At 44.0% G+C, this 26,168-nt stretch overlaps 1 protein-coding gene across 1 annotated transcript in view; it reads right to left on the bottom strand.

Moving 5' to 3' along the window:
- Positions 1-600: 600 nt before the first annotated feature.
- The window catches only part of SCUBE2 (signal peptide, CUB domain and EGF like domain containing 2), a 38,725-nt gene continuing 13,157 nt past the window's right edge, over positions 601-26,168 (bottom strand). The window contains exons 8-22 of the mRNA XM_066551622.1: positions 25,097-25,213; positions 23,992-24,114; positions 22,336-22,452; positions 19,911-20,033; positions 19,314-19,430; positions 18,654-18,737; positions 17,872-17,976; positions 16,823-16,978; positions 16,297-16,500; positions 8,693-8,860; positions 7,346-7,507; positions 6,438-6,635; positions 5,704-5,856; positions 4,619-4,698; positions 601-3,985 (exon numbers count right to left, since the gene is read on the bottom strand). Coding sequence (XP_066407719.1) covers positions 3,833-3,985; positions 4,619-4,698; positions 5,704-5,856; positions 6,438-6,635; positions 7,346-7,507; positions 8,693-8,860; positions 16,297-16,500; positions 16,823-16,978; positions 17,872-17,976; positions 18,654-18,737; positions 19,314-19,430; positions 19,911-20,033; positions 22,336-22,452; positions 23,992-24,114; positions 25,097-25,213 — 2,060 coding nt within the window. The 3' untranslated portion in view covers positions 601-3,832. The remainder of the gene's footprint in view (positions 3,986-4,618; positions 4,699-5,703; positions 5,857-6,437; positions 6,636-7,345; positions 7,508-8,692; positions 8,861-16,296; positions 16,501-16,822; positions 16,979-17,871; positions 17,977-18,653; positions 18,738-19,313; positions 19,431-19,910; positions 20,034-22,335; positions 22,453-23,991; positions 24,115-25,096; positions 25,214-26,168) is intronic.

Genomic DNA, 26,168 nt, shown 5'->3' with positions numbered 1-26,168 from the left:
CTTTTCAATTCTAAGAAATTAAGCCAGTGAATTTAATGACATTGTGGTATAATCTTAAAAGCATCCTGGGAACTTGTGTCTTAACACAAGCTTTCACGTTGTTTTCCTTGGTTTGGGGGTTTTTTAAATTATTTTTCATTTTAAACCTTGTGGTTTGGGGTTGGGTTTTTTTTGTTTGTGTGGGTTTATTTGGTTTTGTTTTTTAGGAAAAATAAGCAGATTAATCTACAAAGTAATAAAACACTTTGGATTTACTTTAAGTTTTTTATCCTGTCTTCATGCAGCTTGTTACAACAGACTGACTGACTCCAGCTCATCATATAGGAGACATTTTTAGAATATTTTTTAGAATTAATACCAGGATAATTCTGGTATTTTACTTGCCAGAATTATGTGCACCATTAAATATGTGAAGAATTGTATCTTTTTCTGTATAGATGCAGGCTAGTAATGTATTACATGAAACAGAATGCTGTGGTAAGCAGATGTTCCCAGGATAAACTGTATCTGATTTGCAATAACTTGTTAAACAATCATTAAATTTGTCAAAACTATTATTTAGCACAGAAAGATAACTAAAAATATTACCCAAGCACTTAATGCAGCTAAAAGTTCACTGGTTTATTTCTCTTATCAAGAGTAACAGTCTGAAACATTTTACATTAATTTACAATCATCAAAATATCCTTGTGTTTATCTGACATAGGTGACATTGAGTCATCCAGTTAGCACTAATCATTATTCCAAAAATTCAATTCTGTTTTATAAGGTTAAACATTTTTGAGTCATTTGTTGCCAAAACACATCATCAGTCTACAACCACATAGAAAGTAGAAATTGACATTTCTACAGAGCCACTACCATCACTATGAAGACACAATGCCAAGTTTACAACATTCTGCAAGTTATCACTCCTCCCAGCATTCAAGGCAGCAAAAATTCCCTCTTCACTTTTTACTGCACACACAGGAAACACAGTAAAAGGGGAAATTTTGGTCCATAATGTCACATCAAGGGTAACAGAAGTGCTTCCGAGTCATTTGCTATTTAAGCAGGAAACGAACAGGGCTGTGGAACAATGAGGATTCTTCTCTGAGAAAGGGCAGGTTTTCTCCTCAGCCTCAGACTGTGCACACTCCTCTCCTCCCAGCAGTGAAAATGGCCTGTGTGAACCAGGAGAAGCAAAGCTGAGATCCCTGAGGGTCCCAGCAGATGTGCAGGGCTGTGCTGGGCAGGACTAGGAGAGGAGATGCAGTGTGATAAACCCAGAGCACGGATCAGTAACTCACATACAGAGCAGCACAGCCCAGTTTCACCCATAAGAAACATTGGGATGTTTCACAACTCTGGCTTCCTCAAGCCCTGGTCGAAACCAGTCACTGATTTGTGTCCCTCAGCAGGGCAGAGCAGAGCTGTTCAGAGCTGCAGCCTCCCTGGCAGGGAGCACTCCAAGAGCTGCCCTGTTTCCCTTGGCACCAGCACGCAGCCCACAGCAAAGCCCCTCCTCTGGGCTTGGCCAGGAGCTGGCACCCCATGGCCTGTGCCCACAGTGCCCAGCACAGAGCAGGACTGCAGCACCCTGGCCACTCCAGAGTGCTCCACTGCCTCACAGGGGTGGCTGGTGGCTCCCTGGGGCTCCCTGCACTCTGCTTCTGGCATGGGGAGCCTCCAACAGTGTGGGCTAGGGGCTGTGCAGCCAAAGGGAAGCCAGCTGGAAATGCCCTCCTGTGCTCTCTGCACAGCAGCACACTCCAGCAGGGATGCAGCAAAGCCTCTCACCACCCCTTCCTCCTGTTCTGGCATTCCTCAGCCACCCCCTCCTCAGTCACACTGCTTCGTGCCTTCTGCCAGGTGTCCCTGTCCTCTCTCCCACAGAGGCAGCAGCAGGACCCTGTTTGGGATGAAGCACAGCTGCCAGGAGCACACAGAGGAGGAGCTGTGTTCCCTCCCCTCTGCTCTGCCAGCTCTCCCTGTGGCTCCTGCAGCAGCCCTGTGCCCTGCCACAGCCATGCCCAGGGCAGCAGGGAGACACAGCTCCCTCCTGGCAGCAGCACAAGCCATTTCCCACCTCTGGCCAGGCTGAGCAACTCCTCCCCAGCAGGAGGAGGGGCACAGCACCCCACAGCCCCATCCTGAGGGGCTCTGCTCCCCAGCTGTGGCCAAAGCCATTGTCCCTCCCTGTCACACCATGGCCAAGATGTGTCCTTGTCCCACACGCAGCTCAGCAAGGCTGAGGCAGGAGCCCCCATTTCAGATTCAGAGATTCAGAGACAGCTCCTGGTGAGGGTTTCTGCTGTCACACTGTGGGTGTGGTATTTTTCACACACAGCAGTTAAACACCACGTGCCAATGCAGTGAAACCCAGCAGGTCTGACTCCACACCCTGGGAAAGGGAGCACCGGCCCTGGCTACCCTGGGAAATGTAAGTACTGCTCCTAAGATGGCACAGAGAGGGAGTTTGGTGCCCACTGCACCCCTTGGCATGGCCAGTGGCCAAAGGACAGAGGTCACAAGTCCATTTCCAAAGGGATGGGACTGTGGCTGTCTCCCTTCAAGGCAGAAGGTCCTCGAGGTACATTACTCAGAGAATGGATTGGATGGCCAGAGGAGATGTGGGTGTGGACAGAATAGCACTGAGACAACATTTTGATCAGCACAGATTTCCTTACAGGCCCTCTCAGAATAGCTCTGTCTCCAATGGGAAACACAGCCTGAGGAGAAGGACACAGAGCCTGGGAATCCCAAGGAACAATTTGCCATAGACAACTTTTGTGGCCTCAGTCTGGCTGAATCATTGTCCCTCCTTCTCTCCAGTCAGACAGGGAAAGCAGCTCTTCTCTGCTCCACAAGGTGCTCAGAAAAGGTGGAGAACATGACAACTGAGGTTCATACAAGAACCTTATTCAGCTTTAAACAGTGTTGTACCAAGAGCATCATCTATGCAAAGCCTGCATTTAAAATGGGGTTTCTGTGTTCACCTGCAGGTGCTCAGAGGGCAGAATTTTACACAACTTGGAAAATGCCTTTTGCTGTCCCAGGCCTATGCATGGGGACAACACTGGGATTTAGGAAATAATCTGATCTGCTCTAACAGCTGCAGACAGCCCAAAATGGAAATGTCCAGAGGGTCAGGGCCTGTTTTCCACTGCTGTGGTGCCCACAGTTTATTCTGGTATCACTCCACGTAAGCCAATAGGTCACTAACATGGACACTGTGTGAGCCAGACCCTGCTGAACATTCAATTTGATATTCAACCCTTTGCTTCATGCCACATGTAGTTCAGAGAAAAACTGCACCTTGTGCAGTTTTTGGCCTCACTGGTTTGAATTTACACTGTGTCAACCTCAGCTCTGAATTTCCTGTGTAGCAAATGTTAAGAGAGTCATCAATCCTGTTCTCACTTTCAGCGAGACCGAGCCTGAACCCAGCTTTGTTGAGGTAACATGCATTAATGGCAGCCCAGGTGCATCCCAAACCACACTGCTTAGCCTGTCTGTCCTCATTAGCTTTTAGAGGTGCTGATGAAGCAACGGGGCAGGGCTCTACAGACTTCTGCTTGGCGCCCTTCAGTTACAGAAACCATGGGCAGTCTCCAATTCAGGGACCCGTGAGGTATCCTTTGGTACCCAAAAGGTATTATCTGGAAAGGAATCAAAATTCTGTTCACCAAAATATTTATATTAGCTGAGAAAGCTAAACTCTGCCAAGAAGGGAGCTGGCGAGCTTCCCTGGAGAGTCTCTGCCAATGTGTAAAACACAGAGAGCAGCCCCACCTACCACAGCCCCTCTGTGCATGCCCAGGGCTGGTTCAGCTTTTAAGTTCAGTGCCAACTATTTGTAAGGTCTCAAAAATCTGGAGACTTTGGAGCGCAGCAGCCGAATGAAGGATCTTGGGAACATCTCTCTGGACTCCTGGGCTGTGTACTTGAAGTAGTTCTGAGGGTGTGCCAACACGTCAAACAGTGCTTTTATCAGTTTCTTGTCCTGGGAAAAGGGAAGCAGATTTCATTGTAGCTCCACTGAGGAGTTATGGTCAGTATTACCAAAGTTTAATGCCTGTCTAACTCTAAAAAGATTATGGGGGATTTTACTTTTCAAGTGTTTCAAGGGCTTGGAAGCATAGCAGAGCAAGGCTGACTTGTTCTGGAACGTCACTGGTGTTCCAAATTAGCAGCTCCAGAATTTCTTCCCTCCTCATACATCCAAGAACAGCAAACAAACCACAAAATGAACACACACTTGAGCTGATATCCAGCAAAACAAAGGCATGCACTCAACTTGCCTATGGAAGTCCCCTAACCAAGGTTGGAGAAATCCACAAAGAGGTTTCTTTTGCCCAGGGAGGAAAAGCTTTGCTAACCTACAGGCTACAAGAAGCAGCACGCAGTGCTTTCCCAAGAAATCAGTTCCCCTGGTAGCTCTGATCCACCTTCAGTCCCCCTGAGCAAAGGGTCCCCTACCCACTGCTCTGCACGACCACGACCACCCCATTTCCCTGGAGCAGCTCATGCCTGGTGCACCAAGGAACAGACCTGATGCAGAGCAGGAAGCAAACTCACTTGCACCAAATAATATGATTTCCAATCAAAACCAACATGTTCAGTGGAAGGAATGTACCTTAAGTATTTCTTGATGATTTTCGGATGCATAAAGTCTGCCATCCCGAACAATGTCCTCTATTAGCTCTTGGTAATCTTCTGTGGGGAATGCACAAGAGAGTAATTTGCAGCTTCACTTCACTGACATATTCAATATCTCCTGTGGTTACACATGGAAGCTCTGCCTCAGAAGAGCCAGTAGTACTTGGCTCTTATGTTAGCAGTAAGAAAATATTCTTAACACTTTTTATTATGAGAACAGTGTACTCTGCTGAGCTGCTCAGCATCAATCTGTCAAAAGCAAAGGACATCATAAAGCACCCAAGAATGGAGTGCATGTGGTAACCAAGTGACCTGCCTTAAACCAACTGAACTGCAGAGACCCATCTGTACACACCCACAGCCTGCTATTGACTTCTTTCTACAGGAAGAAGGAATAAAAAGATTATGTAAGAGGATGCTGTCTTAAAAGCAACTCCTCTGGTCAATCATAACCTGAAATTCTTCAACAGGAGATGTGTCCCCTGAAAAATTACTTTTCCACCACTAGTGAAACTCTGCAGACCACAGCAGGATGGCTCCCTCACAATTAACCCAGTGTGAGCAGAACATACAATATCACTTCACTTATGCTGAAGTGCAAATCCTCAGCTCCAGTTTCACACCTCATGATTCTGACAAGGGTGAGGTGAAAATCTTTCCCCTCAAGTCTCTTTTCAATATGGGTATTTTGCTACCTGATTCTAGGCCACAAATGGTAGCAGGAACACCATAAAACACAGGTACTTGGGCTTTACCTAATTCCTAGCTGGGGCCACCCAAAGAAGATGGAAAGGCACAGAAGTGCATAAAACTTAGATTCTGTCTCTGAGCTCTGTAATTTGCAGGCCAGAGCCCAGAACTCCAGATTTTTGTTTGGAAGACATGGTGGCACTTAAAAGACTGCAGTGCACTGCAGAATTCCTTAGATTAGGTTTAAATGGACCAGCTCCTGGAAGCAGCTCCTAGGGACACCTCTGAGCTGCCCTGCTGCTTAGGGAGGAGAACTCTGCACTGCTGCAGCTGCATCAGCCCACATCAGCCCAGCTGCTCACTCCCACTCACCATCATAGGTTACATAAGGGACTTGGAATCCTTTGGCACTGTTCCCTTCATTGGACTTGAACTGGATCCAGAGTTTCTTGGACCTGGAGGTGAAGGCTATGGGGCGCTCGTAGGTCTGGCAGGTCTCGTACGTGGTCACCGAGTTGGAAGAAGCTTTCAAAGCAAAAGCACAACAGGCAGTTGTGGGACAATGCTTCCTACTAAAGCTGTTTTCTCTCTTAGCACCAGAAAAATGCTTGCTGGTGTTAAGAAAACTCCTCAAAATGTGGCAGGCCATCAGTGGATGGCAGGCCATCAATGAGGGACTTCTTGGTGAGGGAATAGTTTCCTTTTTCCTAAAATAACAGTCTACTGTTGGAAGGACATGCCTACACTAGAAACTGAGGTTGTTTATCCACACATCAGGCACCTGTAAGGATTAGCAAGCATTTCCTCTCTCCTAACCCAGGCTAGAACTGCTTAGCATAATGCATGACTGGTTAGCTTGAACCACCTACCCCTCCTTAACAATATTTCTCTCAGTTCACTGACACATCATGGCCTTGTGCCCTCTGAATTTCACTGAAAACTATGGGACAGCATTGCCAAATAGGACTTCTTCATTTGCCATTAAAGAAATTTCTGCTCTTAAATAATTGCCAGGCAGACTACATTGAGTTTCTGCAAACAGCAATGCCTGCGTTTCACCCTGTGTTTCCCCCTGAGCTGTGCCCTGATGGGTGTTCCAGACTCACAGCTTTTTCTCATCACCAGGTAGTCTCCACACTCGTCTTCGATGGGCAGGAATATTTCTGGGACCACGATCAGGATGCGGCGCTTGGGCGGAGGGTTGATGCTCCAAGTGCACTCAGTGTTTGCAGGGTAGTCCCCAGGATAGTTGGGCGATTCAATGTACCCAGTGTAATCTCCCAGCTCCCCTCCACACTGCCTGTCTGGAAAAGGAACACACAATGCAGGACAAGGCAAAGAGAGGCCACCCTGCAGCCCTCCTGCAGTCACATCAGCTGCACAGGGGGCAGACACACATTTCCCTTTTTGCATCTGCTGCAGGTACAGCTCTCCTTGCCAGCCTCTCACATCCCTGAGTGCATGTGTTCTCATGTGTCTGTGTGTGTGTGTAGGCACTTCAGAGCCGGTTCTGAGCAGTCACCTCTCTGCCCTCCATTCTCCCTCTTTAATTTCCCCTCAGCTACCATAAATCCAGAGCAGTGGCTCCCTTGGTAATGGACTCTTTCAAAGGTTGTTATTAGCAAGAAATGGTTACTAGAGCTATTAAGTTCTGTGAGCCAGCTTCCATTCCTCTTAATAGGAGGGAACAAATCAGGGTGCTGAGGACACAAACTCTGCTGTATCAAGAGAGAAAAGATTCAATAGGAAGACCCCAAGCAACCCAGCACCAACTGGCAAAACACAGTCATCCCTTACCTTGACAAGGCTGATGGAACCAGTCTGCAGAAATGGTGTCTCACAGACCTCAGTGAGCCATGTGGGGAGAGGTGCAGGCAGCAAAAGAGGAGCAAGCTCTGCCTTCTCTCCAGCTCCCTGGAGCAAAGCTGAGTTTTGCCCTTAGGGCCACCCCAAACATTAATGGCTCGGTCTTTTTATTTGTAAGAGAGCATCAAAACCATCTTGCTGTACTTACTTTTGCACTGTGTTATGTTTGTTGACCCATCAAAATCAGTAGTGGTGTTTCCAGGGCAGGCAATGCAGTAATTTTGTCCAAACTCAGGCTGGTATGTCCCAATTGCACAGCGAATACATCGGTGAGTTGAGGTGTTGTAAAAATGGCCAGGAGAACACTGAACTGGACAGTAATTAAATAATCATGGTTTTAAAGTGGAAGCAGCATACTAGAATATGCTTTTATACATTTGTGTAAGACCTAGTGTCATCTCAGAAACTGAAATGCCCTATTAGCAAACTGTGGAGGTAACAAAAAAGAAGTAATTAAGCAAATTTTCGTTCATCAGATCATTCTGTGCAGGTTCAAATTTCCCAAATGAACACTGTAGAATGGTTTTGTGTGAAAGCAGCAATAAAACCACAGTAATAAACAATGAGGGAAACAAAACAACTTCAGTTTATCAGGTTATTTTGTGCAAGTTGCAAAGATATACTAGCAGATGTAGTTTTCTATGCTGCACAGTCTCTTTTTTTTCCCTATTCATTTTAAGCTCTGCTTACTCCCAAATAATTCTTGCTGACTTTTGGAAGCCTGCTCAGCCAGGAGTCCTTCCCTACATGCTGCCCCAATCCAAATGCTTCAGATAAGCTCCAAATAGTTCTTGCATCTGTGATTCCACGTCTCATGTGGCCTCTTCCACATGCAAATTCCTGAGCTCTTCATTCCAGTTAATAGAAAGAATTCCTTTAATCTCCACTCCAATTTGAAAACTGAACCTCATTTATAGACTTGTTTTTGTTTATGTTAAATAAAACTGAAATCAGCTCCTCTTATCTTGATCCAGAGTTTTAACATCATTTTTTAGTACTTCAATTTCACAAAATTAAGTATGAAAAAGCAGTCTTTGTGGGTTCAGTGATTCCACACTGAAGGAAACTATTAGATATCACACTACTACCAGTAATATTAATTTTTCAATGATACTGCTAAATTCTTAAAATATGTTGTAATTCTCAGTAAACATAACTGAAATGAGATATCTCTTAATCCAAACCACTACCAAATGTTTGCATCAGGACCTTATTTCTACCCCTTATTTCTGCTCTGCAGCAGATTTTCTGTAAAAGACTTTGTCCTCTAGTGATTTATATAAGCAATTTTCTTTTACCCATGGTTTTGGTAACCAGTTTTAGAAAGAATTGAGGCTTTACTGAATTACCTCAAGCCAGGCCAGGCCAGCCTGCTGTGAGAGTCCTGCAAGGACTGACCCTCAGAAGGAGAAAGAACTTTCTCTGGATGCCCCACCCGAGCAGCAGCATTTCCTTCTGCCTTGGATCAATGCGGTTCAGACAAACCCTGGCTCACCTTTGGTCTCACAGTCCTGGAACAAGGCTGCCCCGCTGTGCCTCGTGGTGAGAGCTCCTCCGCAGGGAAAGCAGGACACCCTGCCAGCCTCGGGCTGGTATGTCCCCAGGGGACATGGCAGACAGGGCTTGAAGCCATCGGGAGAATATTCACCAGGGGGGCACTGATCTACGAGAGGGAGAGCACACATTAGAGATGGAGGAGTGTTAGAGAGCCTGCACAGGACCCACAGCCCCACGGGGAAACTGCTCTGCTTTACTGGGGCAGCTGGAGCAGGGCTCCAGAAATGGATGCTGGCAACAGCTGGAGCTTCACACCTCCAGTGTGCACTGTGACAGCCTTCAGGGCTAGGAAGCTCTTCTGGGAGCTGGGATGGATTTCACACCTTGTTGCAAGGCCACACTGGACACTCAGCCTGTCCAGGGCTCTCTGCTCCTCTGGACAGTGCAATGATGTAGTGATTATCTCCTCATTCTAGCTAGAGAGCTCTTGAACTCCTTCCAAATGAAATAATTTAGTATTGAACCTAAGATGCCAAAAACATACTTCCAGATTTCTGTTCAATCTTATTATTGAACATTCATATCTCGTGACCCATTAGTATTATTAATTGTGTGAAAACCTCAAGTGTAACAAGTAATTGTGCAAATTCAGTAAACCAAACATTATGCCTCAAAGACTTTTAAAGCAGAAATACTCTTGTCATTCCTCTGATAATCTTGAGTAATAATTATCTGTGCACTGAGCTGCTGTGTTCTGTATGGTGCACAGACAGCACTAACCCAATCTGATTTTCCTTCATCACACACCTCAGTATTATCCAGCAAGCCCAGCAATATTCGTGAGTATCTTTGAGAAGTTCTGATTTTCAAACTCTCTACAAAAGAACTGGCTTCAGTGCCAGTATTTAATAATTACCCTGCTCTGGAAAGGCACAAAACACTGTTGCAGTTGTTCAGCTGTGCTGAAAAATTCTGTCCTTTTAAGACCTGTTACGATAATAAACTGTTAGTTTTAGTTTACAGCTCCAATAAATCACTCAGTGAATAGCTGTTTTGTTAGGAAGTTAAATTGGCCTTGGCTTCATTTCAGGATGCATGAATAACAACAAGCAGGGCATTAACTACCGGTCATGATCAATGATGAAGAGTTTTGTTTGTGGCTGATACACCGGGAGGAATCGCTGAGTGCTCCTCCTTGGCTTAAAAATAAAATGCAGCAGGTTAAGCAGTGCTCTGTGGCTTATCAATGAGAGCTTGTGAGCAAGTCTGAGCTCCTGGTTCTAACTTTTTCCACCACATATCACTTCTGCCCTCATAAGGACACACATTCATTTGCTCCCACACTTTTCAAGCTTTTCTCCATTTTATAAACATTCCTAGAGAACACTCATCTCTGTACAATTTGTGCACTTCCACAAACATGAATGAATTCAGGCTTTCATTGCGGCACTCCTAATAAGGTAAGGAAAGAGCACTATTTACAATTCCACCACAAGGAAAGACAATTCAGGGTTAGGAAAGGTGATCCTGAGAAGTGCCTACTGACTTCAGAAACTTGGAAGAAATGGAAAGACCTGAGCAAATCTCCTTCCCTCATACAATTCCATAGCTCTATGGCAAATCAATGCTCTGAGTGGCCTGGCTAGAAGACAGCTGCTCTCTGCTCTCTCTCCTTAGCTTGTCTTTTCCATTCATTTTATCACATGCCAAGTTTGGGGTGGTTTGGGCTTTTTTAGGTTGGTTTTTGTTTGGTTTTTTTTTTTCATTTGGGAGCAGGGCTGTCTCTGCTCTGTGTTTTGAACAGAAACACTGACCCTACAAATTCAGGCTTAAAACTGTACTTCAGGTTTCCTAAACTTGCTCAGAGTCCAGCAGAACAGTAGGACATCCATCAGAGCCCACAGGAATCCTGCCCCAGGCAGGAATCAAACCCACAACTTATGTGTAAATGCTGCATTTGAGAACTTATCCCATCAGATCTCTCTCGACAACTTTGCCATCTGCATCTTACTTGTCTTGAAACCACATGTTGTGAAAATTGTGGAGCTCCCTGTGGAATACAACTGAGTTAATCTAAATCTTCTTGGGTTATTTAGCAAAGTGCCTAATTTTTGAAAATTTGCATTGTGGAAGTAAACTTAAAAAAACCTCCTCAGACATCACTGAGATCCTCCATCTGGGCCAAAGGAGAACTTTTCCATTAAATCTGAACCATTTGAGTCAAGTATTTCCTTCTGCTTTTCCTAAGAGGTGGCAACAACAGTAAGAAAAAAGGCTGTCTAGCTACCACCACTGCACCACTGTAAGTGGTTGTTCAAAGCCAGCTGAAAAAAGTTCTGACTTCTGAGACACACCAAACACTTCAGGCTTTGATTGATCCTCTGTGCATTTGAGAAAAGAGGTCAGTACACCCACATACGGATTTTGCTATTTACAATTTAACAACTACTCAATATTCAAGGCAAATATTAGAATTTCTCCATGCTATGTCCAAGTTTTAATGCCTCAAACTCCAGAATATTTCTGTTTCTTCACATGACTACATCAAATCAAGCTTTTCACAGTGGTACAAGTGTCCAGACAGTTCAATTCATAAACACATTCCCTGTAAACTGCTCCCAGTTCCTCCTCATCTTCCACCTAGAAATGTTTCCCTCATCCAGCCCCACTGGAGCACAGAGCTGGGGGAGTGAGGAAAGGCTGTTTAGAAGCTCACAGCAGTCACAGGGGCCCAATTTAGCATAACAAATAAGACTTAGTGTTAGATTCAATTATAGTAACATTAATAATAGGGGTGTTATTTCAACACAGAAACCATCCAAACTCTATAGGACTGTGCATAAAATTAGGATGAAGCTTCTCTTAAAAAGAAGCCAAACAAAATTAACAAAAAACAAAAATCCACAAGAAACACCTCTACAAAGTTAAACTTCTCCAGATATTTGCTTAAAGAAAACAAGTACAGAAGTTTGTGAGCTTCTCTTCTCAAAATTAGAAACTGCATGTTCCCACTTGCCATGTGGGAAATACCCAGTCAAAACCAGATCTGAAGATTTGCAAATAATGACATTAAATCACAATTCCACTGGCTGGCTTTGCTCTTTTTTTCCAGAAACTTGATTGTTTTTTCTCCAAATGAACAAAAGAACCAATTGCCTCTAGTAGACTTCATTTCTGCAGCCACTGTCTTTGTTTATCTTCAATGCCCATTAAAAACCTGGTCCTGAGTCTCATGCAGCTGTTTTAAAGGGGGAAAAAAAATGAAAGCTTTCTGATGCAAAAACAAGAAGAAAAGGGGGGTGGGGGGGAAGAGAGGGGCCCACAGGGAACCAGGATTAACAGTTACAAAGACATTTAAAGGCTCTTCCCCTCTTTTCAGCACATTAGCCTTTGAGCATTTGCTCCTATAGACAAACGCCCGTAGTATCTCAGGGGCTGAGAAGGTGAACCTCATAAAGGAGGTCATGATCCACCAATTCACCATTTTCTTAAGAATGATGCCTTGACTTTATAAGGAAAATCACCAACAAGTGATGCAAATCGATTCTGAAGCGGCATCCTTTAAGTTATTGTGTTTGAGCAGGTCACACATTTAGGTCACATGAGATGGTTTCGCATTCGAAGGATTTATGTCTTGAGTCTATGATTTTCAGGGCAAGCAGGTTAGCAGGAAAAACAGCACCCTTTTCCCCCATTTGATAAATTCATTCCTTCTTCTTGGATTTTCACAAAATTGTAAAAAATAACCCAAAAAAACCAACAGTTGTGCAACACAACTATTAATTATAACGACTGCAAAGGCAGGCAGCACTTTGCTTTTCCTTTTAGCTGTCTCTCTGATACTTTTATAATGCCAATATCAAACCACACACAAACCTTTGAGACGTGGTTCATCATTTTGGATGAAATGCAATTATCTTATTTGCATCCTTCTCAGCTGAGGGGACAAAGCTGCTGAATGCTGAGCAACAAAACGCACTGACACCTCCCACACTGAATGATGAAGCTGCTCATCATTTCCATCCTGTGCCAGTGCTGCTCATCCCTGCTGCTCATCTCTGAGGTGACAGCCCTTTGGGGAAACCCACTTGCAACTACTGTGGAGCAAAGATATGCTGTCATATCCTTTTTTGCATCCATTTCAGGAAATGGTAATTCTCAGTGCCTCCTTCCACCTGTGACAGTATTGGTGTTGCCAAAACAAAAACAAAAACAAAAAAACCCACAAAACAAACAAACAAAAAAAAAATAGAACAGGCAAGGTGTGCTTTTGACACCATGGGATGTGATCAAGGTATGACAGAGTTTTAAGCAATGGAAGAGCAGAAAAATTGCTGATTGTTCAAACTCATTTTTCTTTCAATACAGAAGTTTCTGGTAAATCACTTTCTGAAAAGGAACTGGTAGTATTTAAACAGTTGGTCTTTGGCTGTTAAACCTCTCTGAAATCAAGCTCATACTGGAGAAGGAGCACTTGTAGCCAGGCTGGTGAGTGAGAGTGCATTCTCCCCAGGACAAATCTCCTCTCAAGGCAACATGCAGCATTTCCAGCACGCTCAGAGGGGTCACACACAGACTTGATGCACTGACACTCCAAAATGGATCTTTGTTACCTTAAGATCTGCTTCAAGGCAGAAAAATCACACTTCTGCTAGGAGAATCCAGTTCTCTGGGAAGGCTGATGAAAGTTCCATTTTGCTACACGTATTTCATGGGATATCCATGGTTATAGACCTATCACTCGTTGCTCCTTGGAAGCCACATTCAGGACGTCATGGGATTAACCAACACGAGCCAGTGCTGAATGGGCTCATCATAGATACAGAACTCACACATAACAAGGTAGAAAAATGCAACATTTGGGCCTCTAAAGCACCAGAAAATCCCAAATAGAACTGTACAATGAACAGCAAAGTTGAAATAAACCACACTATCCCTTGCAATCAGCAGTGAATTCCCTTTCACCACCAGTAGCTGTTAAAAGAACAGTGCAAGCATCTAACATATTAACCATGATAAAATACCCTGGAAACCACATGCAATTTGATCCTGGTGTCTTTCTAATGCTTTTCTTCTGCACTGTGCCCCACTCAAGACCATAGGAGTTAAGACAGGAAAATCAGGGATAGAACTACCTTAGCAGAAACGTGAAACCAAAGAAATTTATCTTGCTGCTGCAATTGCAGGCCAGTTACCCAGCACAAAAATTGTCAGAGCAGGAATTTGACTCTTCCTCTGACACTGCTCAAATATAAGTAATGTTTCAGACAGTGCTGTGCCAGGGGAATTCTGCAAGAGGACCAAAACTACAAGAGGAACAAATACTCCAAGTATTTGAAAACCATGAACTAAAATCTGCATTTTACTCAGTAACTGCATCAAAGACTTGTAAGTCCCTTTGACTTGCTTTGTTCCCTCACTGCTTCCTACTCCTCTGGCCAGACCAAGCAAAAGTCCTTTGCTGTCCAGAGGCCACATCCACCACCTGCCCTGAATCCATCTCCTGGCCAGTATCTCCTGCTGTGCAGCCACTTTCTCCCCAGAACCACCAGCATGTCTAGGTAAGCAGACCTCAATCCTGTCCAGAAGCAGCTCTGCAAAACAATCAGATCAAAACAAAGGAACAAAAACCAAAAGTCCCTCTCCCACACAGAGGCCTGAACTAGCTTCTTGCCTTTCTTCACACCATTCCCACTCTATTCTCCTCTCCCCAGCCTGTTTCTTAGCTCCTTCTGCCTGGCAGCCCAAGCAGCAGCAGCAGCCCCCAGTCCCACCTTAGCCATTCACCCTGGGACAATCAGCTTTTCCAGGGAAATGAGGCGTTCCTAACAATGCTGTACTTTTATGTCCTCTCAGCAACTGGGAGCTGGCTGCCCAGCTCCCAGCAGCCTGACAAGTGGTGTAGGGAGGTGTCAAAGATGCTAATTTTCTGTACATTTAATGAAAAGAAGTAGGGGAACAAGTGCAAGGAGAGAGCCCTTAACATCAGTGTAAGGGAAAGGCTGCAGTGTGAGTTTCACCTCCTGTTTGTTCCCAGGGAATCTCCACAAGGATTTGGTCTGACTGACTCAGCTGAAGAAAGGAAGGTTCATTGAGTCATTGCACCTTGTTAGGCATGAGCAAATCAAACCTGAAGGCATGAGACACACAGGGTCATTCCAGGGCTCACAGCAGCACCTGTTTGAGTGTCCAGAACAAACTGAGGCACCAATTCAGCAACAGATGAGGCCTGACTTGTACCAATTGTTCTTCAAAACCTTTGTCTTCATATGCTCAGTGGCTCTGCTTTAACCATGGGCAGGCTGATCGTGCTCACCCCACACCAAAGAGCTTTCTGGACAGGCATTGCCCAAAATTCCCTTTTCTCTCTGAACTAGCACAGAAATGCCACGTATGCTTCTCATTTGTGCTGTGACATTAAACTGATTCTGCAGCTATCCAAAAAAAATTGTGTTTCTTTTCTGTTCCAATTTCTAATTGTAATTTACATTGCCTTCTCCACCTGCAACATTTTCAGCTTGCTCATCACTGTTTTTTCCAGATGAAATCACAAATATCTTCAGAGTCATACTGTGCTCTGTACAATTGGAATGATGGATTTTTTCCGAAGCCTTCCTCTAGCATCCAACAAAATAGCTTGAAAATACCCTTGTAAACTCATCTTGGTGAACTTTCCAAAATTTTTCAGATTTATTGCAGTGTTCCAAGAAGAAAAAAAAAAGAACTCTTAGAGCTTTTTCCGAGATTTCCTGAGTAATTCCCTGCTTGCTTGCACAGATGTTTTAAACCATTTGTCTGTTCTACAAACCCAACTTCTTCTAGAGTTAGCAAAACTGGATTGGAAAATCTATTCTTAGGCCAAATGCTGCTGCTGGAAGACATACTAATTCACTGTGACAAGCATTTTAAAGGCTTGCTGATTCACAATCCACCTACATGCTGCCTAGCCCGTGCAGCCTGAATTGGCTGTCATGGTTGTTAGGCCTCTGTTAGGATGTAACATCTGACCCCTCTCCTTAACTTTTGTGCTTTGGAAGCACTTACCATGGGCTGCATTATGGTGGTGCCCTCCAGTGCTATGATAATTAAGACTTTTCTCAGTGATGGCCCATAAAATCTCCATGAATTTATAACTCTGTCATGAAGATTCCCTGGGACTCTGAGCTTAATCAGCAAAGTGAGTGTGACTGTATCAAATTCTGAGCAGCCTTTTCCTTGGGACGAGGGAGAGGTGAGCTGTGCACAAGCTCAGGAACACAGCATTACTAAATTATTACTAAATTACTAAAGCATACTAAACGTAGTCTTAAAAGTAACATTGGTGATGTCAAGGCCATTGGTGCCTGATGTTAATCCCAGGATTTCTGCCTTTGAGCTTATTGCAGGCTGTGCATCAGCTGTAGTGCAGTGCAGTGAGCCTTTGCTCTACTCTGTAACACTTCAATACATTCACAGGGAGAATTTCAGCAGTACCTCCACTTCTGCACACCCAGCCCTGCTCTCTCCTGGACAGGTGAACCCCGACCCCTCCGAGCTCCAGAACCGAGCAAAGCAGTGGAACACACGAGGTGCTCCATCATCCCCACCTCCCTCCCAACTCACCACATCTGACCCCCGGGTGCAGCTGTCCCACAGCACAGGCCTGCTGTGGCTCTGAGGGCCGGGGAGCCTTCCTGGCCACCTCGTGGTCGGTGCCCGAGAGGCGGATGCGGAACTGGTCCCTGCTGACCGTCTTGCGCAGGGTGCGGATGGTTTTCCGGAACCGCTTCTCCGTCTTCTTGCGGGCACAGCGCACGTCGCACGTGTCTGAAAAGCACCAGGGGTGAAAGGGGTGCCCTGAGCGACTCTGCACAAATCCCACCCAATTCCAATCACCAACCAGCTCAAATCACTGAGATAGCCACTTCTGGGAACAAGTGTGGAATCCTTAAGGAGAAATACACTGGGCAGTTCTTTGATCTTTGAAGCTATCCCCATGCCTCACTCTTTCTGAAGCAGTGAAATAATGTTCAAAACAGGAGATACTTTTTATCATCATTTTGCATACAGGCAGAAGTGAAAAATACAGAAATTAAGGAGCAAATGGCAAGAAGCTTCAAAGCGCACCTGGAATTATTTTCCAACCAACCTGTCACCTCCTTCCGGCTCGTTTCAAGCTCAAAGTCCGCAGTGATAAAAATCTCTCTGGTCGCTGCCAGTCTACTGAGGGCTCCAGGAACTCTCTTGCCAGAGCTGCATGTTAGGTTTACATAGTGGAAGCTCTCCATTACTGAATTTTGTCTCTCTGCGTGAACAAAATCAAAGGAAGCAAAAGCTTGGCCAGGTCTGTTCTTGAACATTCACCGGTGGGTCATCATGAAGAGTTAAAGAGGAGCAAACCATCAGGGCTAGTGAAAGAACAGTTTGGCCAGGCTCTCACCTGGTGCACCCTCACACAGAGTCATGACCATTCTCATGGCTTCAATGAGGAAATAAAGTTTAGGTAAAGGAAACATCCAGAATAAGCTCTGGTTCTGGAGTACATAACTTGTCACTGAGCATTCAGCGCAGTTCCTCACCGCTACTCTGCTAAGGACAGTCAGACACACTGATTCATCATATTGTTTAATGACTCCTTTCCCCATTTTTTTCTGTTTTTTTTTTAAGTACTCCTCCTCATTTTCTGCTGACTTTGTAAATTCCCAGCCTATTCTTTCTGCTTTGGAACAGATGGAAAAGCTGACCCCACTGCATCCATCTGGGGTTGCTGAAGTATGAAAGGAAGACAAGGGACAAGAGGAATAACCCTATGACAATGGAGTCAGCATAAAGGTCAGGAGACTTTTCAATGATGCACCAGACAGCAAGGAGCAGGTGAGAAAGGAAAGAAGAGAAAGATAAAAAGAGGAAGAAAAGGAAGGAATCAAACTGACAAAAAGAATGGTTGATTTTACTGAGAATTTATCAGCAGTATTACAAACAAAAAAAATTATAAGGGCTTTCCTAGCAAGACTGAGGATGCCACAAGGAAATCCTGGGATCTGAAATAACTGTTGCAAGGGTCATGGCCAAGCAGGAAGTGAAGAACAGAAAGCCTTCAGTCCTCTATGCTTTGCTTGTGGTGTACTTCATACCTGGAAAGCACTTAACCCCTGAGCTTTGGCTGTAACCTGCTTACATGCATTTTTGTATCCATACCTGGTATCATCTGCTCCAGACCTTCTTGAAACATCTCAGTCTTTTTCAAACTACATTTTCCTTCATTTAATTTAAAGGTTACGCTTATCTTGATGGCTGAAGCATCTTCAGGAAGAAACAATGAAACACATTATTTTTTAAAATGGAGTAGAAAATTGAGATAGCCCTAATGTACACCACAATGATGACAATAAAAAATATGCTGATATGAAGTGATCATCACAGAAAGCCTAATGAGATGCCAGAAGCCTCCTGCTGTGAAGCTGGTTCACAACCATTAGAATGATGGGTAGTACATTTTATTAGGGGGGGAAAAAAAAGAAAGATAGAGAAAGGAGATCAAGACCAGATCTACTATTGAGTGAAATAAGGGTGAGATGAAATCAAAGGAGATACTTCAAATAATTTCAGAAAGTAGTTTTTATGTCTATGGTTGTAAATGCCTCTAAACTTTACAGTCCAACAGCTCAACCTAAACACGTTGTGTGTTGCCAACACTGTCCAGGTGTGGATGACTAAAAGGAGACATAACTCCTGGTAAAAGTGTTTATTTCACTACTGATCTTTTTCTTTAATTTTAAGTCTCAGTTTGAATGATGCTGATGAAGCAGCATAAGGGGAAGTTTCTGCAGCACTCATAAACTACAATCATGAGGAAGAGGAAGAAAAAAAGCAATAGATTATAAGGGGGGGTGGGGGGAAGTCAAGAGAAATACCTTTGTTTCACAGTTATCAATGAAAATAAATCAGTCAAACTATGTAACAGTAAATGTGGTGATTACCCAGCCAGCTGGAAGCATTTGCACTTTGCTGCTTTTTCTTAAGAGAGGACCTGCCACAGGTGAGGGTGTAGGCATCTTGTGTTCCTAACAGACAGACAGACAGTAAAGACACAGGCACAGTGCACACACTGAGGACTCCTGCAGCATAAAACACATTTTAAATTCGTTGACTGGCATCAACACGCAGTGCTGTTCTTACAATACTCCACATTAGAGCTTGTCTCTTCCTAAGCCATTCAAAGGATTCAGGAAAAGAGCATCAGTGCCATAAGCAGCACTGAGTCCTATGGGATGGAGGGGCTGTGTGGGCAAAATCCCAGACCCCACGCAGGGCTGGAATGCCTTTGCCCCATTCACCAGTGCCTCTCAGGGCCAATTAAGGAATGGCCCAGGGAGCACAGAGAATTCTACCCTGTCCTCCCCAGCTTCAAAAAGAAACTTGTTGTGAGAAGGGAATCTGAGGGTAGAATGGTTATAAAAGACAAGGAAAGAGGGGCTTTCCTGGACACTGCCAGGGATATAGCCCTCTATTATCTGCAGTGAAAGAGGAAAGATCTCTGTTTATTGACTGCTTCTTGGGGCTTTCCTGACAGGGAGGAGTTTAGCCTCCCTTTCACTCTGTACAGAATCATGTGCTCAGTTCTGTCAGCTCTGACTTACCAGAGAACACCTGCACATCTGGAGAGCAGCTCAAAAAGCATCTGTCACTCCCACCACTCTTAATGCAGTGCAGCAACACCTTGGGTGACACATTATCAGACAAGGGATCTTTTGTCTCTAAATAGGATAAAACAAACACTCACAGGATTAAAACATCCACCTTCACCCTACCAATAAATCAGCCTGCAGCTGCTTTTGTAGCCAGGACCTGAGAGCACCCATGCAATTAATATGCTGTTTAGACAGAAAATTCAAGCCAAATAAAATCACTGGAAGACCACACCACAAATGTAACTTCCTTTATCATGAGCAAGCCTTCTCATGCAGAGGAACAAAAGGAAATAGAAGAATGAGCTAGATAAAAGCACAGGAAAGAAAGCATCAAAATCCCTCAAAGTATCTCCTGTTTTTGGGGTTGGTTTGCTGTTTGTTTTTATGAGTTTCAACATCACTACCATCATGCCTTGCTAAAAATTAAAGCAGAATACCAGGAACAATGACTCATACCACTTAACTGGACAGACCATCAAATTTGACTGTAACCACACGGCCCACCAGACACATCAGGAGCAGAAATGTATTTATTAGACACCTTACCAACACAGTCCTTTTTATTCCAGTGTAGCTTGTAGTTAGACTGACACAGGCATTCATAATCTCCCAGTGTGTTCACACACAGCTGCTGGCAGCCACCATTGTTGATGCTACATTCATTAATATCTGCAGAGGAAAGGTAAAGATGCCTTTAAAAAGTTGTTCTTCCCAAAGTTATGCACTCCAACTCCACTGGGTAAATGTGGACACAAATACTGCTCAGTAGGGTCTTGAAGAGACTTCAGGGATGCTACCTGGACACCCACCTTGAATCATTTTGTCTTCATGGAAATCCCTGGATAAATATAAAAGCAGACCAAATACTGGTGGCTCATAATTAAACAATATCCAGCCTCAGCAATATGATAACAAATCAACTCTAGGAAAAGCAGATCAAGTCAATTCTGTGTTGCACTGTGTCTGGTTAATTAAACTTTCTAATTTTAAATTATAACAGAGAACAGGGCAGGATTCACACTGACCAATCCTCCAAAGTGTTCTGATAGATGCAACTACTGTGGAACACTTTGGCTCTGTGGGCAAACACCACCATTGTGTCCCCCTTGCCTCTTTTGGCCAATTATCCAATTTTGGAGCCTTGTCCTGCTCAGGAAATGCCAACAGGAGGAGAAATTACTGCCAACACAGCACATGCTGCCTCTGGTGCACCCTTGCATGCTGCTGCAGAATGCACCATTGAGCAGTGCTGCATGCAGGGGTCAGCACTGGGGCCAATGCAATTTATCCTCTTCATTAAACCTGCATGGTGGGACAAGGGTTCACCCACAGCAAGGTCACAGATGAGACAAAACTGGGAGGAGTGGCTGATGCACCAGATGGCTGTGCCACTATTCAGAGGGACCTTGACTGCCTGCAGAAATGGGTCAATAGGAATCTCATGAATTTCAACAAAGGGAAATGCAAAGGTCTCTGTCTTTGCTGCTCAGATCCACCCTGAGGAGGGCTTCCCTTCTCTCCCAGGGCTTTATGGCAATTGTACATAAACCCAGAAAGCTGCCACCAGGAAACCTGATCAAAGTCCCATCAAGTTTGTGCATCTGAGGGTACCTGCTTCCACACACACTTATTCAATGCTACTAAGCTCTTGTCACTGCTGTCCCCAGACCAGACACCCTCTAAGTGACAATTTGTTAGAAAACACTGTGAGACACATTACAAAACCAATCTGATTTGGGGGGAAAATGTGCTTTTAACAGAACTGAGACAGCAAGGGTAGGAATGAGCAGCAGAGGAATAATGGAGAAAGAAGGCAATACCTTAAACTGGTTCTGCTGTCTAAAATGCCACAAATCTTTGGTTTTCATTGAGCTTTTCTTAGGATTCCAGCCTCTTATCTCCAGCACTTACTGACTTCTCCCACAGAGGTCAGAAGGTGTATTCTGAGTGTCCTATCAGCTCTGACCAGCCTGTGATTGCCAGTCAATGAGGGACTTTCTGTGGTATGAGGATTAATTATCTTCTGCACAGGGGTATGACAAGAAAAGGCCAATTAGCAGCCAACAGCAAAATTACAGCTCCTTTTCCTCACTGGTACCCAAAAGAAATTGAATTAATGCAGAAAATTAAACAGAAGTTGTCTTTTATTAAGTAGAGCACATGACAGTGCTATTCCTTATCCAGGTAATTTCCCATGTTCATCAGGATAAAACAGTGATGTTGTAGCTCTGTAATCTTATTTTCAGAAGTTCTAGAGGCAGAGGGTAGAACAGACAGGCACACAGGGATTTCTGAATTGTTATCTCCAACTGTGCTCATTCTGCCTCAGAAATAACCAGGCCTTACTCAGAATTTAGTAAACTTTGGACTCGGTAAGGTCTTGCCTAAAGCTTATATAAAACAAGCTTGATTCCATTTAGTATCCCAGTTATTCATGTTTCCTTATGTTAATTCTGGGAATTTGTCAAATGTTGAGCTTCTATGAACAACTTTTTCTTTCCTTGTAGGAAAGACATAAAAATTTAAGAGTATTAATCTTGGCCAGTGTAAAGTGGCACTGCATCAGCTAAATTCCAACCTACATCACATGAGGATCTGACACGTGCACCTGCAGAACTGTAATTTTCAGAGTCATTCAGAGCTTCCTGTTCAAGTCCTACTCCACTGAATTTTCACTGAAGTCAATGACTCTTCTGCATGTGCAAACTGTATTGAATTATGGACTTCAGATCCAAGCACAAAACCCATCACTTTGTCCTAATAGTTACAGTTCCCTTGCAGGGTGTAAAGGCAAAATCACTTGAGCAAAGACAGGAATAAGCAGGATCAGTTTCCCCTTTTCCTTTCCTCATTATCACAGCAAGGGGTAAAATTTACTCCGTAGGACACCTGGGTCTGCCTCAGTTTGTGTCCTGCAGGGACAGGGGGAGGCTGCCCCTGTCCCAGGGGCTGTGCTGTGTCTGTGACTCACCTCCACAGTGGGTGAAGCCATAGAGGGCATATCCCTTGTTGCAGGAGCACTGGAAGGTGCCGGGGTGGTTGATGCACGTGTGGTCGCACGCCCGCTCGAAGGAGCACTCGTCGATGTCTGCAGGGGACAAAGGGGGCATCAGCACCTCCCAGGCTGCCCAGGGAGCCCTGAGGAGCCAGCAGCTGCAGGCATGTGCAGATCTATGGCAGCTAAGCAGATTCTTTCAAAGCACATCGTGTAACATAATGAAATGATGGTTTTTAAAAGAATGCTCTGTTTGCCGAACAAGCTTTTCCTTGGCAAGCTCAAAAACTGCTGTTACATTTTTACAATTATGTTTAAATCAAATTATTTCTCTTCTATGGGAGAAAAAAGCTGCTGACAAAACTCTTATTTCATTAGGATTACTCTACATAGAAATTAAGTCTATGAAGGAAAGCATTGCCTTTGTTTTTTCCTCCCTAAATGAAGTTCTATATGAATACACAGCGCCTGATTTAGGTCTGCTGAAAATCACTGTGCTCTCTGAGAATGAACATCCATTATATCATCAAAAGTACCTAAAATTTCTGTGCTAGTACATTTTTCATGCCTGGTAAGAATGTTGCAAGACACAAAAAAAGTTCACAGCAACTTCACTAGCACTTTTCATCAGTCTTTTTTCTTGGGCTTTAGCATGCAGCATGATATCACTTTTGAAACAGTCTAGGAAAAGCAACAGGAGCAAAAGGGAGATGCAAGTCTTTAAGATACAATCATAAACAGATTTCATTTAAGTAAAACCCCAACTATCTCAAAAATCAGATGTTTATCCAGTAAGTTTTTTCCATATAAATAGTTGTCCTTCTTTGCCTGTTTATAAAGGATAAGAATACACCAAAAACTCAGGTGAAAATTGCTTTCTCTTGGTCAGTTCGGTTTTCTGAAATTCACCTTTAATGTCATCTGGTTGCCTAGGAAATCACATAATTCACCATTTGGCTGACTGAATTGACATTGTTTCATCCTGTTGCTTTTCCACAACCACAGACCATTCTGATCTTCACATTTTTTTGTGCATTTAAGCAGCTTAAATAGAATTGCTAAACCTATATGTATAAACCACTTAGAGCAAAGGAAATATGCTTTGTAGGTCTCACAGGAAAAATCCATGTCATCCTCAAAAGTAAATGCTCTGTGATGTTTTAGGGAACAGAGATTCCACTCTGTCTACAGACCTATAATTTCATAGATCACATTATACCTTTCTCCTTTAATAATGAGCTCATGGCAACTAAATGTCCTATTAAGAAATAATAGTTTCACTGCAATGGTGAATCAGTCAGAAAGATGGAGAGAGAGACATTGCCTATTTTTCCCTGTAAATTATTTTAAGATCATCAAGGTGGGGGGAAAGCATTAGCCTCATAGAGAGCTTGTTAATATGATGCTGTCTCTGTCCCTTCCAGATAATAGCTCACTGCACCATTAAACTTATCTCCTACAATAGCATCAAGCCAACTGGATTAACTCAACAGCTGTTTCAGAAGAAAAAAATCCAAACTGAGGAATGGAAATTATTCTGGAGTCCATTATCACTTCATCATGGTAGTAGATGTCCAAGCCATGCTGATTTGTCCTACTTTTGTCGTACCATTATCTCTCCAGTGCACATACCTTGACAGGACTTCTCATCTGTTAATAATTTAAATCCTTTTCTGCAGCTGCAATCAAAACTGCCAACAGTGTTTTTACAGAAATGATCACAGCCTCCATTATTGGACTGGCATTCATCAATATCTGTAACAAAAAAAAAAAATAAAAAGGCTTCAGCAAATTAACACAGAGCTTCAGCACTCAACCTACTCCCACTGCCAGATTCAGAAAATAGTCACGTCCAGTCAGTTGGAGGAGCCCAGAAACAAAATCTAGTTGAGACTCCCACAAATTAAGGAAGAAAGGAAGATCAGATCCAACTCTTAAGAATGATCCAGCCCATTCAGCCCCAGGACAGTGTTATTTGCTCTCATTTAATGTATTCCTGCCAGTTGCATTTAGGTAATGCATTCATAAAAGACCATTCCCTAAATTATGTTTGGAAACACTTTGGCTCCAAGGCTCTCTAAGAGGTTTTAGTATTTTAAACATTCTCTCCGTTTCCTTTCTGTAAGCCCTGCAGAAATCTCAGGCAGAGACTTCCTGAACTACCCTGTCCTTTTCATGGCAACATTAGAATGAGGCCTTTATCTAATATTAATTGACTCAGGCCTGAGGATTTCATCATTTTTACTTAGCAGAACAGCCTTAACATCTAATTACTGGAAAAGCAATATAATATACAACCTAAGCGTGCCTTTGCTGCTTGCCAGAGCTCTCATTAGAGCTGCTTGGAGCAGTGCATATTTATAAAACACATCCCTGTTTACACACTGGTATTTACTCACCAAGTCTCCTGATGCCCAGCCAGGCTGGGGCTGGGTACCTGTGAGCTCCCCCACACATGCCAGCCTCAGCCAGTGCTGACCTCTGCTGCCAACAGAGCTGGTTTAGCTCTCCCAAATCTGACCTCTGGAAAACGAGGCACGGGAGGTGGAGAGCAGGAGGGCAGAGAAGAAGAGATTCTCTGCACGTGATGTGAAGGAAACCTCAGCCTCTACCCCCGTGCAATCCCTCCTGCGGTCAGACTGCACACAGCGGCTTTCCTCTGGGCACTGGGCTGCCTCTGTTTGGAGGTGTGTATCTTACAGGACCTGGGAGCACCTAGCAGGAATATAAAGCCCACCTTTGCACGTCTTGCCATCGAACTGGAGTGTGAAGCCCACGGGGCAGCTGCAGTGCACTCCGGTGGAGGTGTCCTTACAGGTGCGGTCGCAGCCGCCGTTGTTCACCGCGCACGTCTCTGGCAACGAGACAGAGTTCAGGTTCCCCAGGGAAATCACAGTGGCACCAAGAAACATCATGGGACACAAGGCACAGTCCCAACACATTGCTTTTCAAACATTCAGCCCAGAACACACAAACAACTGCTAAATACATGTGTTGGCATAATCTCTGCCTCAGCTACTTCCAGGCTTTTTGTGGGAACTTTACAAACCAAAACTCTGCCTTCTGGGTATTCCATTTGTGTCTGAAACACAAATCCCTGCTGCTTGGTGATGAATCTGTTACTGCCAGTCAGTTTCCCTATGCCCACAGTGGATTTTGGCTGATCCCCTGAGACACCTGGTCACACTCAGCACTACTAAATGAGTTTTCTTGAATCTCTCCCAACTCATCTTCCCTACTACCTGTGCTCCCAGTCATGGTGAGTAACATCCTCATGAGCATCCCCTCAGCCTGGGAGCCCAGGTGCCATTCCAACCAAAGTTTGTTCCTCTAACTTACTAATTCTCCTTACTAACTATCCTTAACAAACTTCCTGCTATGCAAACCATGCCTGAATCTCACCAAACCTTGCTAGTGAGCACTCCTAAAACACAGTCCTTCATATCCAACCAAACAGAAATAACTCACTCTTTTTTGAATTCATCCTCTTGTCATCAGTCTAACCACCTTAATCAGTCTTACTGGCTGGACAAATACAATTTTACATGTATTGATTGAGAGAGCTGCAAAGAACACTTTTTTATGTCTGCTTTTTGAAATCTACTTTCTAGCTCTGTATCCTTATTTTCTGCAGCATCAAGCATATGCTACTTATTGTCAAATTTTGAGAGCTTTACTGGTTTATTCCTTTCCAGTCTCTCATCTCACATGCAGTATTGGCAGGCTATGTCCAACCTCCAAGGAAAGACAGAGTGCATCTTCTTTCTTCCTCTGTCATTCTTTTCAAAAATAAGGCTATTCATTGCATG

The sequence above is a fragment of the Molothrus aeneus genome, chromosome 6, assembly GCF_037042795.1.
Source record: "Molothrus aeneus isolate 106 chromosome 6, BPBGC_Maene_1.0, whole genome shotgun sequence".
Classification (NCBI taxonomy): Eukaryota; Metazoa; Chordata; class Aves; order Passeriformes; family Icteridae; genus Molothrus; species Molothrus aeneus.
The sequence above is the reverse complement of the archived record's forward strand: the minus strand, read 5'-3'. Positions and strand labels throughout refer to the sequence as shown.